Source organism: Elgaria multicarinata, chromosome 5 (genome assembly GCF_023053635.1).
Source record: "Elgaria multicarinata webbii isolate HBS135686 ecotype San Diego chromosome 5, rElgMul1.1.pri, whole genome shotgun sequence".
Taxonomy (NCBI): domain Eukaryota; kingdom Metazoa; phylum Chordata; class Lepidosauria; order Squamata; family Anguidae; genus Elgaria; species Elgaria multicarinata.
This window is the reverse complement of record NC_086175.1, coordinates 124,573,654-124,587,437: the sequence shown is the minus strand read 5'-3', so window position 1 is coordinate 124,587,437 and position 13,784 is coordinate 124,573,654. Positions and strand designations below refer to the sequence as shown.

Here is a 13,784-nt window from a genome sequence, read left to right as displayed (position 1 = left end):
CAGGGGGTCATGGGTGAAAGGTAAAGGAACTTGGCTGTGGGGTTCAGTAAAATCGAGGCTGCATCCAGACAGGGCTGGCCCAAGACATTTTGATGCCAGATGCAAAGGACAAGATGATTCCTCACTTCCATTCCATGTACAAAAAGTCCATTTGAGTGGCATTTTAATTTTATTTCAGTACTAGTGATGGGACAGCATCCTCCGCTGCACTTGAAGGCAGCAAGCTAGTTTAGAGCATACCGGTCAGGCCACGAAGCACACTGTCTGTCTGTCTGCTGCCTTTTCCCCTCTTGCAAGGAACCCAAGGTGTCTTACATACTCCTCCTCCTCCTCCTCCTCCTCCTCCTCCTCCTCCTCCTCCTCCTCTCCGTTTTATCCTCACAACAACCCTGTGATGTAGAATCATAGAGTAGCAGAGTTGGAAGGGGCCTACAAGGCCATCGAGTCCAACCCCCTGCTCAATGCAGGAATGTAGGTTAAACTAAGAGTTAGTGACTGGCCCAAAGTCACCTAATGAGCTCCTTGGCTGAGCTGGGACTAGAACCCAGATCTCTGGAGTGCCAATCCAACACTCGGACCATCATACCACACAATTCTCTCCTCCAGCACCTTGCTGCTGCCTCCCAGCATTCACTTCGCCTAATGGTAGGGCTGGTCCTACATCCACTGATCATTCAGGACCAAAGAAAGTATAATGGTGGCCACTCCATGGGCATGGCTAGACGGGCTGATATCCCGGGCGATCACCCCAAGATCATCCCTGTGCATCCACATGACGTGCAGGTGATCCTGGGAGCAGGGAGGGATGGTCCCTCCCTTTCCTCAGGATATCACTCTACCCTTCTATCCTGACTTTTCTTGCGGTCTCGGGATCATCCCGAGACTGTGGGATGTGTGGCTGGCTGTCCTGGTTTTGTCCCGGCTCCTTGCAAGTAACCATGAGGAGCCGGGAACCGGGCATGGGCCATGGAGCTCCTCAGGAGCTCCGTACCCATCAGGGTGGGGGGAGCGGGAGGTGTTTTTTTTTAAAAAAAAAAACAAACTTATGTTTTGCGCTCATTTCCGGGGGGAAATGGCAGGCACGACATCCTCTTCCTGAGGTAGGGTGGCCACTTGTAAACCATCAAAAAAGAGGAACTGCATTGCCTAAAAAGAGGACAGTGGAGGACACACTATTGTAAAAATGTCCATATGCTAATTTAGGTCCATAAATGTACATCTAGAAATCATTATTATAATTTAAATCCCAATACAATTTCATAGTGGGGAAAACTGGGAAGACCACAGGTGAGACCTGTGTGCCTTGTCTGTCCAGGTGATAATTCAGGGCGCTTCGTCTCCCTTCTTAGGGGATTTTAGCTAGGAAATGGACAACCACAAGATGCAATGACCTCTGCCAACTCAGATGGCTTTAAAAAAGGGATTCAGGTAGGAGAAGCCTATTAATGGCTCCGATGGCTAAACCCTATTACATGTTGGCACCTATATGGGCATACAGATATGCTTGTGTGTCCAGTAATGGTGTCCTTGTTGTTTCTTTGCTCAACAGCAGCCATAGCATGGGTGAGGGTGGAGGTGTCAGGATAAAGTGTAAAACTGGCAGATTTGCCACTTATGTGCTTAATGTGCTGTGTAGTTTGGCCCGCAGTTACGCGAATGCAGCCTTTCCCAGTCGGGAAATTACAACTCCTCTTATAGTATGGTCAATTTGGGCATGCTGGCTGGGGGAACGATTAGAAATGTAGTCCAATACATCTAGATGGCACCAGGTTGGAGACAGCTGTCTTAATGGCTTTCCTACAACAATAACCAAATGTTTTATCCAAGCCAAGACATAGGGTAGTATCCAATGTTAGTCCTATGTAGAATAGAACCATTGAAATGAATGGAACTGCATTTAATCGTTTCTAAGACTCCATCTCTACGATGATGCTTTGTCCCTCAAAACCCCGCAACATCGCTGCTGTGAAGTAGGAATGATAAATTTAGACAGCAGGAGAGAATGTTGGCTATCCGGCCAGAAAAACTGCAGTGCCAGCAGACATTCAGCTTCTCAAGCCGGCCCCTGCCTTGCGTTCCTGCACTTACCCTGGGCTTGGATCCACCCCCAGCAATACCCACTGGCTTAAGCCAAACCGAGGCCACCACTGACAGATGGAGAAGCAATGTGGTGACCTCGGCGTAACTGAAAAATTGGCAAAAAACTACAGTTTCGGAGTTAGTGTGGTGTAGTGGCTAGAGTGTTGGACTGGGAGTCGGGAGATCCGGGTTTTAGTCCCCACTCAGCCATGGCAGCTCATTGGGTGACTTTGGGCCAGTCACAGACTCTCAGTCCAGCCTACCTCACAGGGTTGTTGTGAGGATAAAATGGAGAGGAGGAGGATTATGTACGCCGCCTTGGGTTCCTTGGAGGGAAAAGGCAGGATATAAATGTAATAAATAAATGCCCAATGTGGCTGTAAGTTGGCAGCTGTGTCATATAAACAATGCAGCACCAGTGCACATCTATGATGGGGTTTTGTTGTCGCTTCCGACTCTTCGTGACTTCATGGACCAGCCCACGCCAGAGCTTTCTGTCGGCTGTCGCCGCCCCTAGCTCCCCCAAGGTCAAGTCTGTCACCTCCAGAATATCATCCATCCATCTTGCCCTCGGCCGGCCCCTCTTCCTTTTGCCTTCCACTTTCCCTAGCATCAGCCTCTTCTCCAGGGGTAGATGGGGTAAATAAGCCATATAGACACCCCCTAACTTAAGTCACAACTAATAATGGATAGTACCCATAGTTGCCTGCTAGGTGTAAAACTCACTGAGTTACAACAGTGCCGTCTGTGTGGATTCATGTCTTCCTTTCCAGAGAGTCGACAAATACAGTAGCTACCCGGTTTACCACAGCGTGTATGAAACCTACGAGATTGTGGAGCGGTTCTATGACCCCACGTTTAAGAATCACCTGGCTGTAGCCCAAGTGCGGGGAGGGCTGGTGTTTGAGCTGGCTGACTCGACCATCCTTCCATTCGACTGCCGGGATTACGCCAAGGCACTGAGCCGCTACGCTCATGTCATTTACAACATGACCCTGAAGCATCAGGCGGCGCTGGTCACGTACAGCGTATCTTTCGGTATGTACTGCCAATCAAAGGGCAGGTCTCAAAGTGCAAGGCGGGACTTCTAAAGAGAGACACTGACTCTCTTAACCCAGCTGTTACGTGTATGCTGGTTGGACCAAATGGTGTGGATCTAGGGCAGAGTTGGGCAAATGGCGGCCCTCCAGGTGTTTTGCCCAACAACCCCCATCATGACTCAACATTAGCTTTGCTGGCTATTGCTGATAGCAGTTGTAGGCCCAAATATTTGCAGGGCTACAAGTTGCCAACCCTGATTGGGGACTCTGACATGGTGCCTATGGGCATCAATGGGTAGAAGCCATCATATGTCCTACTTAGAGTAGACCCATTGAAATGAAGGGGATCTAATTTAGTCATGACTCACTTAAGTTCCATTCATTTCAACGATCTAGTCTAAGTAGGGCTTATTTAGTCCATTCATTGGATTTTACCCAATGTGCCCATGGAAACCTCTCTGGGTGCCTGCCACGCTACATGCCCCTTCTGATTTTTATTTTTTCTTTGGATATATAGATAGATAGATAGATAGATAGATAGATAGATAGATTAAAAGCAAAATAAAAAACTGGGAGGCTGGTACACTGCAAAGAGAAATGCTGCCCTCCAGTCCTATCTGGGTTTTGTGGCTCAAGGGCCTGGATTTGGTCTACAGGTCACCAACTGATCCCTTCCCTATTATTATTTTTATGGGATACTTTTTTCTTTGAATCCTCTCCTTTAGGAGAATGAAAAACACGCTGCAATCATCAGTGTTCAACAAGAGTGTTCAAACTGTACCCCCGAGGATGCAGCAAACATTTTGGGGTGGGATTAACAGAATTCAGTGGTATGCTTTTCCCTTCTTCCTTGTTCCAGATTCTCTTCTCGAAGCGGTGGAGAACTTTTCGGAAGCCGCCAACGACTTTCACAGGAGACTGCAACTCCTGGACACCAATAAGTAAGTCTCCTAAGTCCTTGGGCATCCAGGCAGCTCTGTCAAGGTGCATAACCTTTCTTCATGTTGAGGTCCAGTGATACATGCATTCTAAAGACAGCCACGCCATCAAGGGCCTGAGAGAACCTAACTAGGGCAGCCCTTCCCTCACAATCTCAGGTCCTACTGAAGGACCTGTGTGCCCTGAGGGTGACTACTTCCATGTGGTTGCCAAAGGGTGGTGCATAATGGAGGGCAACCTCTTCGATGTTTTTCAGCCCACTTGAAGTGAGATCTTGGAATGATCAGCTGATGTTTTTGGAAAGAGCATTCATTGATCCTCTTGGATTACCTGGCCGGTCGTTCTATAGGTAAGGAAGAAACAACGTGTCAATGCTAGGGATGTCGGAGAAATCCATTTGGAGGGTGGAGTTCCATGAGAGCTCCTAGACTCCCCCCATCCCGGGACTTTGTTTCAGTTCCTGCTGCATTACCCAATTCAATCTGCAGAGTTGAGCCAGTTTTCAGATTTTCTGGGAATTTTGCACATTGGGGGGGGGGATTTCTCCACAATTTGTGCAAAATACAGCAAATTTGCACAATTTGCGCAAATTTGGCCATAATTTACAAAAGTTGCAGAACCTTAACAAAACAAACACAAATTACAGTTTGATACACATACAAATTAGCCAACAGTTTCTGGCGTTCGCGGAATGAGCCACAGCAGAATCCCATCGGTCTGAAAAGGATCCGGATTTCCCAGCAACGGATCTCCCTAAGTCAATGCTTACTTTCCCTGCCTTAACCGTCCATAGGTTTACCTCTCATTTCTTTTAAAACTGAGTTGGGTTCAGTTTACCAGAGACGTGTATACAGAGAAATTCTCAGTGATGTAAAGGTTTTAACTAGAGATGGAGCTCCACTGTAAGTATTGTTTTTCTGACGTTGTTGCCTTTTCCCAGACATGTCATCTTCGCTCCAAACAACCACAACAAGTATGCCGGAGTGTCTTTTCCTGGGATCTATGATGCTCTGTTCGATATTGCCAATGTGGTAGACCAACGCAAGGCCTGGGAGGAAGTCAAGAGGCAAATCTCCATTGCAGCCTTCACAGTGGCAGCGGCAGCTGGGACTCTGAAACCAACAGCGTGAAACACTAGAGACCCCAAGACGTTGACTGTGCTCGATGCAGGCCTACTTAGTTCAGAGCTTGGAGGCCCTAAAGACCATAAAATCAAGTTTCCTTGCGGGAACTCAATACTTCCATTAGGCTCCTTGGCTTGCAGACAACAGACCTCGAAATTGAGCAAGTCAAATGGTGCAGAAGCAAATAAAGGAGACTCAATGGCCACTTTTGCTAGAATTCCTCAAGCTCTTCCAAAACAAAAGAATTTGTCAAAAATAATAATAAAGAGAATGTTTGGATGTCAGCCTAATTTTCCCTCTGCAAGATCACGGATCCTGTCAGCAGGGCTGGCCTTAGGATAAGTAGTGCCCTGTATGAGGAGTGTCTTTGGTCCCCTGCCCATGGTCATTTTTGCAGGGCTACCCAGAAGTTTTATAGCACCTGTTGCAGGTGTGATGTTGGTGCAACCCCTCAGCTCTGCTTGACGTTTGGGGTGACTGCCCAGATCGCCCACCCTGGCTGTCAGTTTGCATTAACTTTCCTGGCAGTTGATTTGCAAAGCAAAGGTTAAAGGTTAAACCAACCTGTTACAGGATGAGGAAAAAGAAGAGTATGGAACTGTGATTGTTGGCCAAGCTTAATATTAAAAGTCTTTCACAGCTGAAAAGGAATGAGACCTGATCCTTCTCCCCACTCTGACCTCCCACAAAACACACACACACAAAACGCAGCAACTGTGGTGTCTTTAGAGTAGGGGGGCAGGTTTACCCCACATCCTTTTACTGTTCCCCACTGTTTTGCAGTGGGGTCAGAACTCACCAATCACCTCACTGGCAGTTTCATCTGGCTGTTGTTGATGGGAAAACTGGGTGTGCAATGCATCTCTGCCCTATGGAGATCATGTGAGACAGCTTGCACCCCATTTATGGGCCTTCCCTCCACATGCAATCTATCTGCCATAAGGAGGAGCAATTCACTATTGTAATTAGGGGAGATGCAACCCATACGAGACAAGTTGAACACTCGTCTAGCCCAGATGGTCCAGCCACCAAAGCTATTTCTGTCTTATTTCGAGTGTCAAGGGTAAAAATCCACTTTGGTTGTAAGGCAACTCTATTTCATTGAGCGTAATACAGCTGTATGGAACAAGTCATACAGACAAAGAACTTCTCAATTGGCAGTGTGAAAAGCAGGTATATTTATACATGGTAGCATCTTAACCAATGAGCAGTTAGCAAAATTCTAAAGCAAAACAAAGACAGCTCAAAGAAAACTTCTTCATAATACCTCATCAACAGATGACCCATAACTCTTCTGGCAATGTCAGATTGACCTGGATGGTCAGTCCTCCTTATCAAGCTAACTTCTTTGTCTTCTACTATGTCAAGAGGTCTTAACAGTTAGAATTTCCAATTAAGCATTTCCTTGCTGATATAACAGTTTAGCATCACAGCACATTCAGGCACATACATTATCCCAATCCCATCATGCAGTTCACTTCCAAGAGCCAAACTACATACAGAGGCCTACATACAGAGCAGGTATACCAAGGCTTCTGGCCTTGTTTTCTCAGGAATAAGTTTATTTTGTCCCATCTAGTTCTTCAGAGCTTACAAACCAGTTCATGGGTTCCATCCATGGGATGAGATGAAAATGAGAGAGAGGCACAGAAGCTCAAGCCAGGTCCAGTTCTGGCCCTCCAAGAGTCTCAAACTGGCCCTCCAGAGTCCTCCAGGTAGTCACACACCCTGCCCTTGGACCTGCCCCTTTCTCCCAAGCCGACTGTTTGGTGGTTCCTGGCTTTGGGCCAGTTTTTACCCCATTATAGAAGGTTGAAATGCCACCCCTAAGGCTTCATTATTAGCAGTAAGAGCCTTAAACTATAAGACACTGGTATTTTGGGAATTTGGCTCTGCCCCGTGTGCTTTTGGCCCACCCATCAGTGGAATGTCCCCCTCCACCCAAGAGTTTCTCCAACATGGAATTTAGCCGTCGGCCTGAAAGAGGTTCCACATCTCTCATTTACGTACTAAGACTGACTGAGCTAATTTAAGCAGCCAGGACTTCTAGCCTCATCAGATGCGGGGGGGGGGGGGGGTTCGTGTTTCCCTCCCATCACTTTGCCTCCTGCTTCTGTCCCAGAATAGGAATGAGCAGCTTCCTCTTTCTTCACATGGGAAAGAAAGAGCAAGCCAGCAACGACCACGTGGCCCAGTTTTATCACTCAGCTTCTCCTTCACACAGCAGGAAATGGTGGCAAGTGTCATTATAGCCCCCCCCCCCAATTTTCTGGGTGGGTTTTTTGCGATGGAAAAAAAAAGCAGGAGGAGTGGGAGATGCACAGGGAGAACGTTGCATCATCAAAATGCCCTGCAAAGAACCGTGAGTGGCCAGTTGCAAGGATGCCATAAAATGCTCGTCAGATTATGCTCTTCATCTCATCATCTACTGAAGAACAATCGATGCTACTGGCAATTCTCCCACACACATTTCTCAGTTTACGTTATTATTCAATAAACAACAACAATGACAAAAAAATCCCCTTTACCTTCAGATGATTGTTGAGGGCTTTCCGTGTTGACTCGAGTTCCCAAAACGCCTGGGAATTACACCCTTAACAGATGTATTACTCAGACAATCTGCAAATGTTATGGTATCCTACACTGTCTTGGCATTGAATGACTTCATTCATTCAGTGGCAGGGTCCCAGATTTGTCCGTTCACTCAAATGGACACATGGAATCTATGCACCTGAAGCTACCATTCCACATTACAAGTACCCAACTGGCAACCAACACCACCCACACAGAATGGGTACCCTGAGCTACAAAATCGGCCATTGGCTTTTACTGGTTCACCTTGCTCTTCTCGTTTGTGGCTCTGGGCCTCCATGATTTGAAGATGTGAGATGGCTTGGAGTAGCATTGTGCGAGTCGGTTATATCAGCAATGTTTAATCATGGAGGCTGCTTGAAAAATCATACTTGGGTTTTTATGGACAGTGCCTAGCTATCAAGAGCTTGTTGAGAGCTGGACCCAGCCACCTCCACATTTAAATCGCACGCATACAACTACTACAAAGATGTGTTGCTTTCAGTTTGCGTTGGCGGACTTCCATCTGGATCGTGTAGCTTGGGTGAGATTTGCTGAAGCTGCGTTTTGATAAGAGCTTCAGGAGATGTCATCAACTGTGCGGTTTTGGTGTGTGTATGTTTATGTTTTCCTTTATAGCCACAAGAAAATCTAATGATGAACTTTGGCTACAATACCTAATCTTTGGCGGTGATGACTCTCAAGCTCATCTAGGCTTTAAGAGATCAGGAATAATGGATGCAACTGAGACATCTTAATTTAAGGTGTCTCGGTCCAAGCTGCAGTGAAATGACCATCTCTCTGAATGAGCATACAGTCCACCAGTGCAAAGGATCGCTTTTCCTTTACTTTGATCATGCGAAGCTGTGCATCTCCAAGTTCATAAAATAGAGATCATAGAATCATAGAATAGTAGAGTTGGAAGGGGCCTATAAGGCCTTCGTGTCAACCCCCTGCTCAATGCAGGAATCCACCTTAAAGCATCACTGACAGGTGGTTGTCCAGCTGCCTCTTGAAGGCCTCTAGTGTGGAAGAGCCCACAACCTCCCTAGGTAACTGGTTCCATTGTCGTACTGATCTAACAGTCAGGAAGTTTTTCCTGATGTCCAGCTGGAATCTGGCTTCCTGTAACTTGAGCCCATTATTCCATGTCCTGCACTCTGGGATGATTGAGAAGAGATCCTGGCCCTCCTCTGTGTGATAACCTTTCAAGTATTTGAAGATGCTATCATGTCTCCACTCAATCTTCTCTTCTCCAAACTAAACATTCCCAGTTCTTTAAGTCTGTTTCCTTTACTCAGGAGTAAATCCCATTGATTTCAATTGCATTTACATCCAAGTCATAGTAAAATCAAATGCATGCTTACCTTTGAGTAAAACCCATAAACCGAAAGAGACTTACTTCTGAGTAAACACATGTAGAACTGACTTTTAATAGTCTGGTCACTCAGAAGTTGTTTTTAGAAGTCTAAAACAGCAAACTGGAAAGAAGTGCTCTGCAATCCTAGGCTTACTTCTGAAATTTTATGCAAATCGAGTTGTAGAAAAATATGTAAAAATAAAGAAGCACTGGCCTAAAACTCACATTTCCCCCATAGGCTGAAGAATGAAAATGTGCATTTGGGGGAGTGATTTGCACATTTTAAAGTGGATTTGTTCATTTTGGGGGTGATTTGTGAATTTTCACATATGTGAATTTGTGCAAATTTGAAAAACGAGATTCTGTCTGTTAATGAGCAGACGATGGAACAAAAGGCACCTGACAATCCACTAAATGCAGATGGAACGGATTACACAAAATCCATACATCCCTATTTGCGCGCACACACATGTATGTATCTCTGACGTGTCTCTCATCCAAAAACACAATGAACTTCCCAGCTACCAGAAGATCCTCTCCTAACCATTAATAGGGGTGTGTACAGACCCCCCGCTCCACCCCGCGGGCCGATCCGAAAATTTCAGATCGGCCCGCTCCACTCCGCCCATACTCCGCTCCTCTTTGCCGCGGAGCTCCGGCTCCGAATCGGAGCTCCGCAGTGGAGGGGAGTGGCGCCAGGTAAGGCCCTCCTCTCCCTTACCTGCAGAGACCAAGGGGGAGGGGGCCTTACCTGCATCCGTCCGCGGTCCCTCGGCTTCTTCAATTGAGCCCGTGGCTCAACCAGGAAGTCTGGGCCGCAAGTGCAGCCTAGACTTCCTGGTTGAGCCGCGGGCTCAATTGAAGAAGCCGAGGGAGCGCGGACGCAGGTAAGGGAGAGGAGGGGGGGGTTACCAGGCCCTGCCACTGTCGCCGCATGGGCGACAGCGACAGCGGCAGGGCTCGGTAAACCCCACTTACCTTTCTGGCAGAGCTCTGGATCGATGCGAAGGATCCGCCTTCACCTCGATCCTCTTCGCCATGCTCCGCTGGCCCCCCAATCCTCTTCACCTCCGCCTTAAGGGTAGGCAAAGCCCCCCGCTCTGCTCCTGCTTCTCCGGTTCGAGGAGAAGCGGAGCACATCCCTAACCATTAACTCCCATTGATGAAATATTAACTGACAGTCTGAACTATTAGCCAGCAATTTGCCTAATCAGTGATGTGGATTTTCCAGAAACATTTTCTCTCACATACTTGTTGAGGGTAATTACCTGGGAGTGGTGGGAACCATTGCAACTTTACGGCCAAGGTTTCCTGATATTGTATTTGCATTTTGCATACATTCACTTTTGATTTGTAACTCTGCAGGGAGGTGAAGCCTGAAATAAAATGGCAGTGGGTGGGGGTGTTATCTGGCCAGGGTTGGGGGAGAGTGGGGAGGGGAGAAGGGCTTCTACCCCAGAGTTGGGCAATGAAGGGGGAAGAATAATTGGGCAGTTCTTCACAATGGCTAGCTGCCTTGTCCTATCCCCTTTCTGCTGCCTTAAGGTGGGACTCTCAAAGATGGAGCTCCTTTCTTCAAAGAGCACCTATTCATCCTAACTGCCAGCTTCGGCTGAGGGGAAAAGAGGCCCAGAGCCAAAGCTTGGGGATTGGAGACCTGCTTGTCACCTTCTCAGGCAAAGTTCATTACAAACGGAAATGATACGCAGTTACATAAACGGAGGGTAAAGGAAACACTGAGTTAAGCCAGGTCTTATATCAAGTGTTCGTATTTCATCAAGTGAGCCTGAGGGCGTCAGCCACAGCTTGAGGTGAAAATTCCCAGGTAAATTGTGAGAAACGTAGCTTTCCGAGTGCCGTTGCCATTGTCCAACCAGGCAAATATGGGTAGGCTGTTTGTTTGCCCCCATGAACTGGGGGCTTATTGGAGCCACTCTGTAATCATTGGGTGTCAGGTGACAATTGTTTAAATTAGTTTAACTGTGAAAATGTGGAGTAGAAAACAGGCCAGGGGTAGTCATTACAGCCTACGCAGCAATTTCTGTTTTCAGAGTAGATGTGACAAACAGAATGCGTAACATTTATGCACTGCATGTCTACAAAACAAATTCACCCACATTATTTCATTTGCTGTTGCTCTTTGCTTCAGGAGCTGTTCCCCCACCCCCTTGAAATGGAAGACAGGGTTGACTGAAGATTTTTCAGACACAACATTTCAGTTTTCATAAACAGCGACAACATGGACAAATGTTGGCCCTGATTCACCTCTTGTGCTTACGTGGAGCCCTCTTTTACAAGCAGCTAAATCCATGGAGGAGGGGCAGCTAGATCCAACTGAACATTAGGTCACCCCCAATTACAGCTCTTTGGACAGGGAAATGTGCATTCCTGGCACCTAGAATGGAAAGAGGACCCTCACATGCAGCACCTAATTGGTTCCTTAGCCAAGTAGATTTTTTTTTTAGTTATTGCATTTATATTCCACCTTTTTTCCTTTAAGGAACCCAAGGTGGCATACATAATCCTCCTTCTCTCCATTTTATCCACACAACAACCACCCTGTGAGGTAGGTTGGGCTGAGAGTTTGTGACTGGCCCAAAGTCACCCAGTGGGTTTCCATGGCTGAGTGGGGACTAGAACCCGGATCTCCTAACTCCCAGTCCAACACTCTAACCACTACACCACACTGGCTCTTGAAATACACATATCAATGTCTGCTTCTTGGTGTGTGTTGCGCCTAGCTGGATGGGCATTGGGAACACATCAGTCATCCACACCCCCATTGCAGCAGAACCAAAATTTCAGGTTCTTTACTTGACCAGATTCAAACTTGCAATAGATTCACACACAATACATACACCCCACAACACACATACACTTCTTTTGGCGCATTCAGAATATTGGCATCAGGCAAAACACGGGTTTCAGAGTCTAACTGAAGAGCAAGGTGTGACTTGCATTCCAGATTCTAGAAGCATCATAGAATCATAAAATAGCAGAGTTGGAAGGGGCCTATAAGGCCATCGAGTCCATCACCCTGCTCAATGCAGGAATCCACCCTAAAGCATCCCTGACAGATGGTTGTCAATGGCCATTAAGCAAACATCTTTAGCTATCAGGTTATATGATCATTTTTGCACTTTGCTGAACAGCACAGAATGAATCTGAGAGCATGTGAATATCACAGTGCCAAGCGTCTCTGCTCAAACAGATCATAGGGTACCACTTAAGAATAGGATGCTTCAGCATCCTATAAAAATACAGCAGGAGGTTTCACTCCCCAACAATGAGAAATCTTCTCTCTCTCTCTCTCTCTCTCTCTCTCTCTCTCTCTCTCTCACACACACACACACACACACACACACACACAGAGAGAGAGAGAGAGAGAGAGAGAGAGAGAGAGAGAGAGAGAGAGAGTTATACAACATCCACAGCATAATTTAAAGCTCCATTCCCGCAACCACAATCACTGTTTCAGCTAGTGCAAAAAGTAACAAAAGCAAGCAACAGAAGGTAATTGCTTTCCATGGCTAGGGATGTCAGGGATGCTTTAGGGTGGATTTAAAATAAGAGCAGCAGATGGGACATGCCTACACAATTTGTCCTGGGAGGAAAAAGAAGGTGTGTTGATGACATTTCAGATGGGCGTAAATCACTATTTTCTTCACAATATTTTCTGACAAATGGGTGTTAGGAGAGAAATAGCAAGTGTCACTTTACGGGGGTGGGGGGCAGGTGTTGTCGCTCTCCCTTGCATAGCTTAATGTTAGTCAGACTGCCAAATTACACATGGCTCAGGAGTTATGATTTGGTCCTCCAGTGTAGTGACGATATATATTTTTTACAGTCTTAACCGCAGCTTAACCATTTCCTTCTTTTCCCTTATTGGAATCACTCCCCACCATGAAAAGCTTCGCTTAGCCTTAGAGTGGGAAAAGACTTGTGTGATACATCGGAAATGTGGGTGCAACTCAACTAGCTTCAAAAGGAAAACAAAGAGAATACATAGAGGACCTCCAAGCTTCCTAGACTGCCCTCTGACCTTCCTTCTACTGCTAGACTGGTACACTTATGGTTGCTGAGCTCACTTTTTACTTCCTACTTCTTCATGCTCTTGCCTCTCAGAGAGGAGACACCTCTCTGTGTCTCCCTCCATCCTGGGCAGAATCTACACTACTACTTTGAAATGGTTTATAACAGTAGTGACTACTACTGGGGTCCAGGACACACTGCATATACAGTTTTCAAACCGTTTTCAAAGTGTCATATCCTGCTTGGTGTAGATCTGGGTTGGGGGCCCTCCTATCTAACATGTACTTCCTTCAATAAAATGCAAGCTTGCTTATTCAGGGTGATCACATGAAAAGGAGGACAGGGCTCCTGTATCTTTAACAGTTGCAAAGAAAAGGAAATTTCAGCAGGTGTTGTTTGTATATATGGGAAACCTGGTGAAATTTCCGCTTCATCACAATAGTTAAAGCTGCAGGTGCCCTGCCCTCTTTTAACTCTGGTCACTCTAGTATAGCTCCTGCAGCTTTAACTGTTGTGATGAAGAGGGAATTTCACCAGGTTCTCCATACATACAAATGACACCTGCTGAAATTCCCTTTTCTATGCAAGTGTTAAAGATACAGCAGCCCTGTCCTTTTCATAGGGTCACCCTAGCTTATT

The 13,784-nt window shown here is 46.5% G+C and overlaps 1 protein-coding gene across 3 annotated transcripts in view; it reads left to right on the top strand.

Moving 5' to 3' along the window:
* Positions 1 to 5,829, top strand: part of LOC134399241 (putative N-acetylated-alpha-linked acidic dipeptidase) — a 39,769-nt gene extending 33,940 nt beyond the window's left edge. For 2 of the 3 annotated variants that reach the window (XM_063127171.1, XM_063127170.1), the window contains 4 exons: positions 2,853 to 3,117; positions 3,979 to 4,060; positions 4,315 to 4,407; positions 4,999 to 5,829. In XM_063127171.1, coding sequence (XP_062983241.1) covers positions 2,853 to 3,117; positions 3,979 to 4,060; positions 4,315 to 4,407; positions 4,999 to 5,188 — 630 coding nt within the window. In that variant the 3' untranslated portion in view covers positions 5,189 to 5,829. Of the gene's footprint in view, positions 1 to 2,852; positions 3,118 to 3,844; positions 4,061 to 4,314; positions 4,408 to 4,998 lie in introns of those variants that run through there. The other variant, XM_063127172.1, reaches the window with a different exon arrangement.
* Positions 5,830 to 13,784: the final 7,955 nt, after the last annotated feature.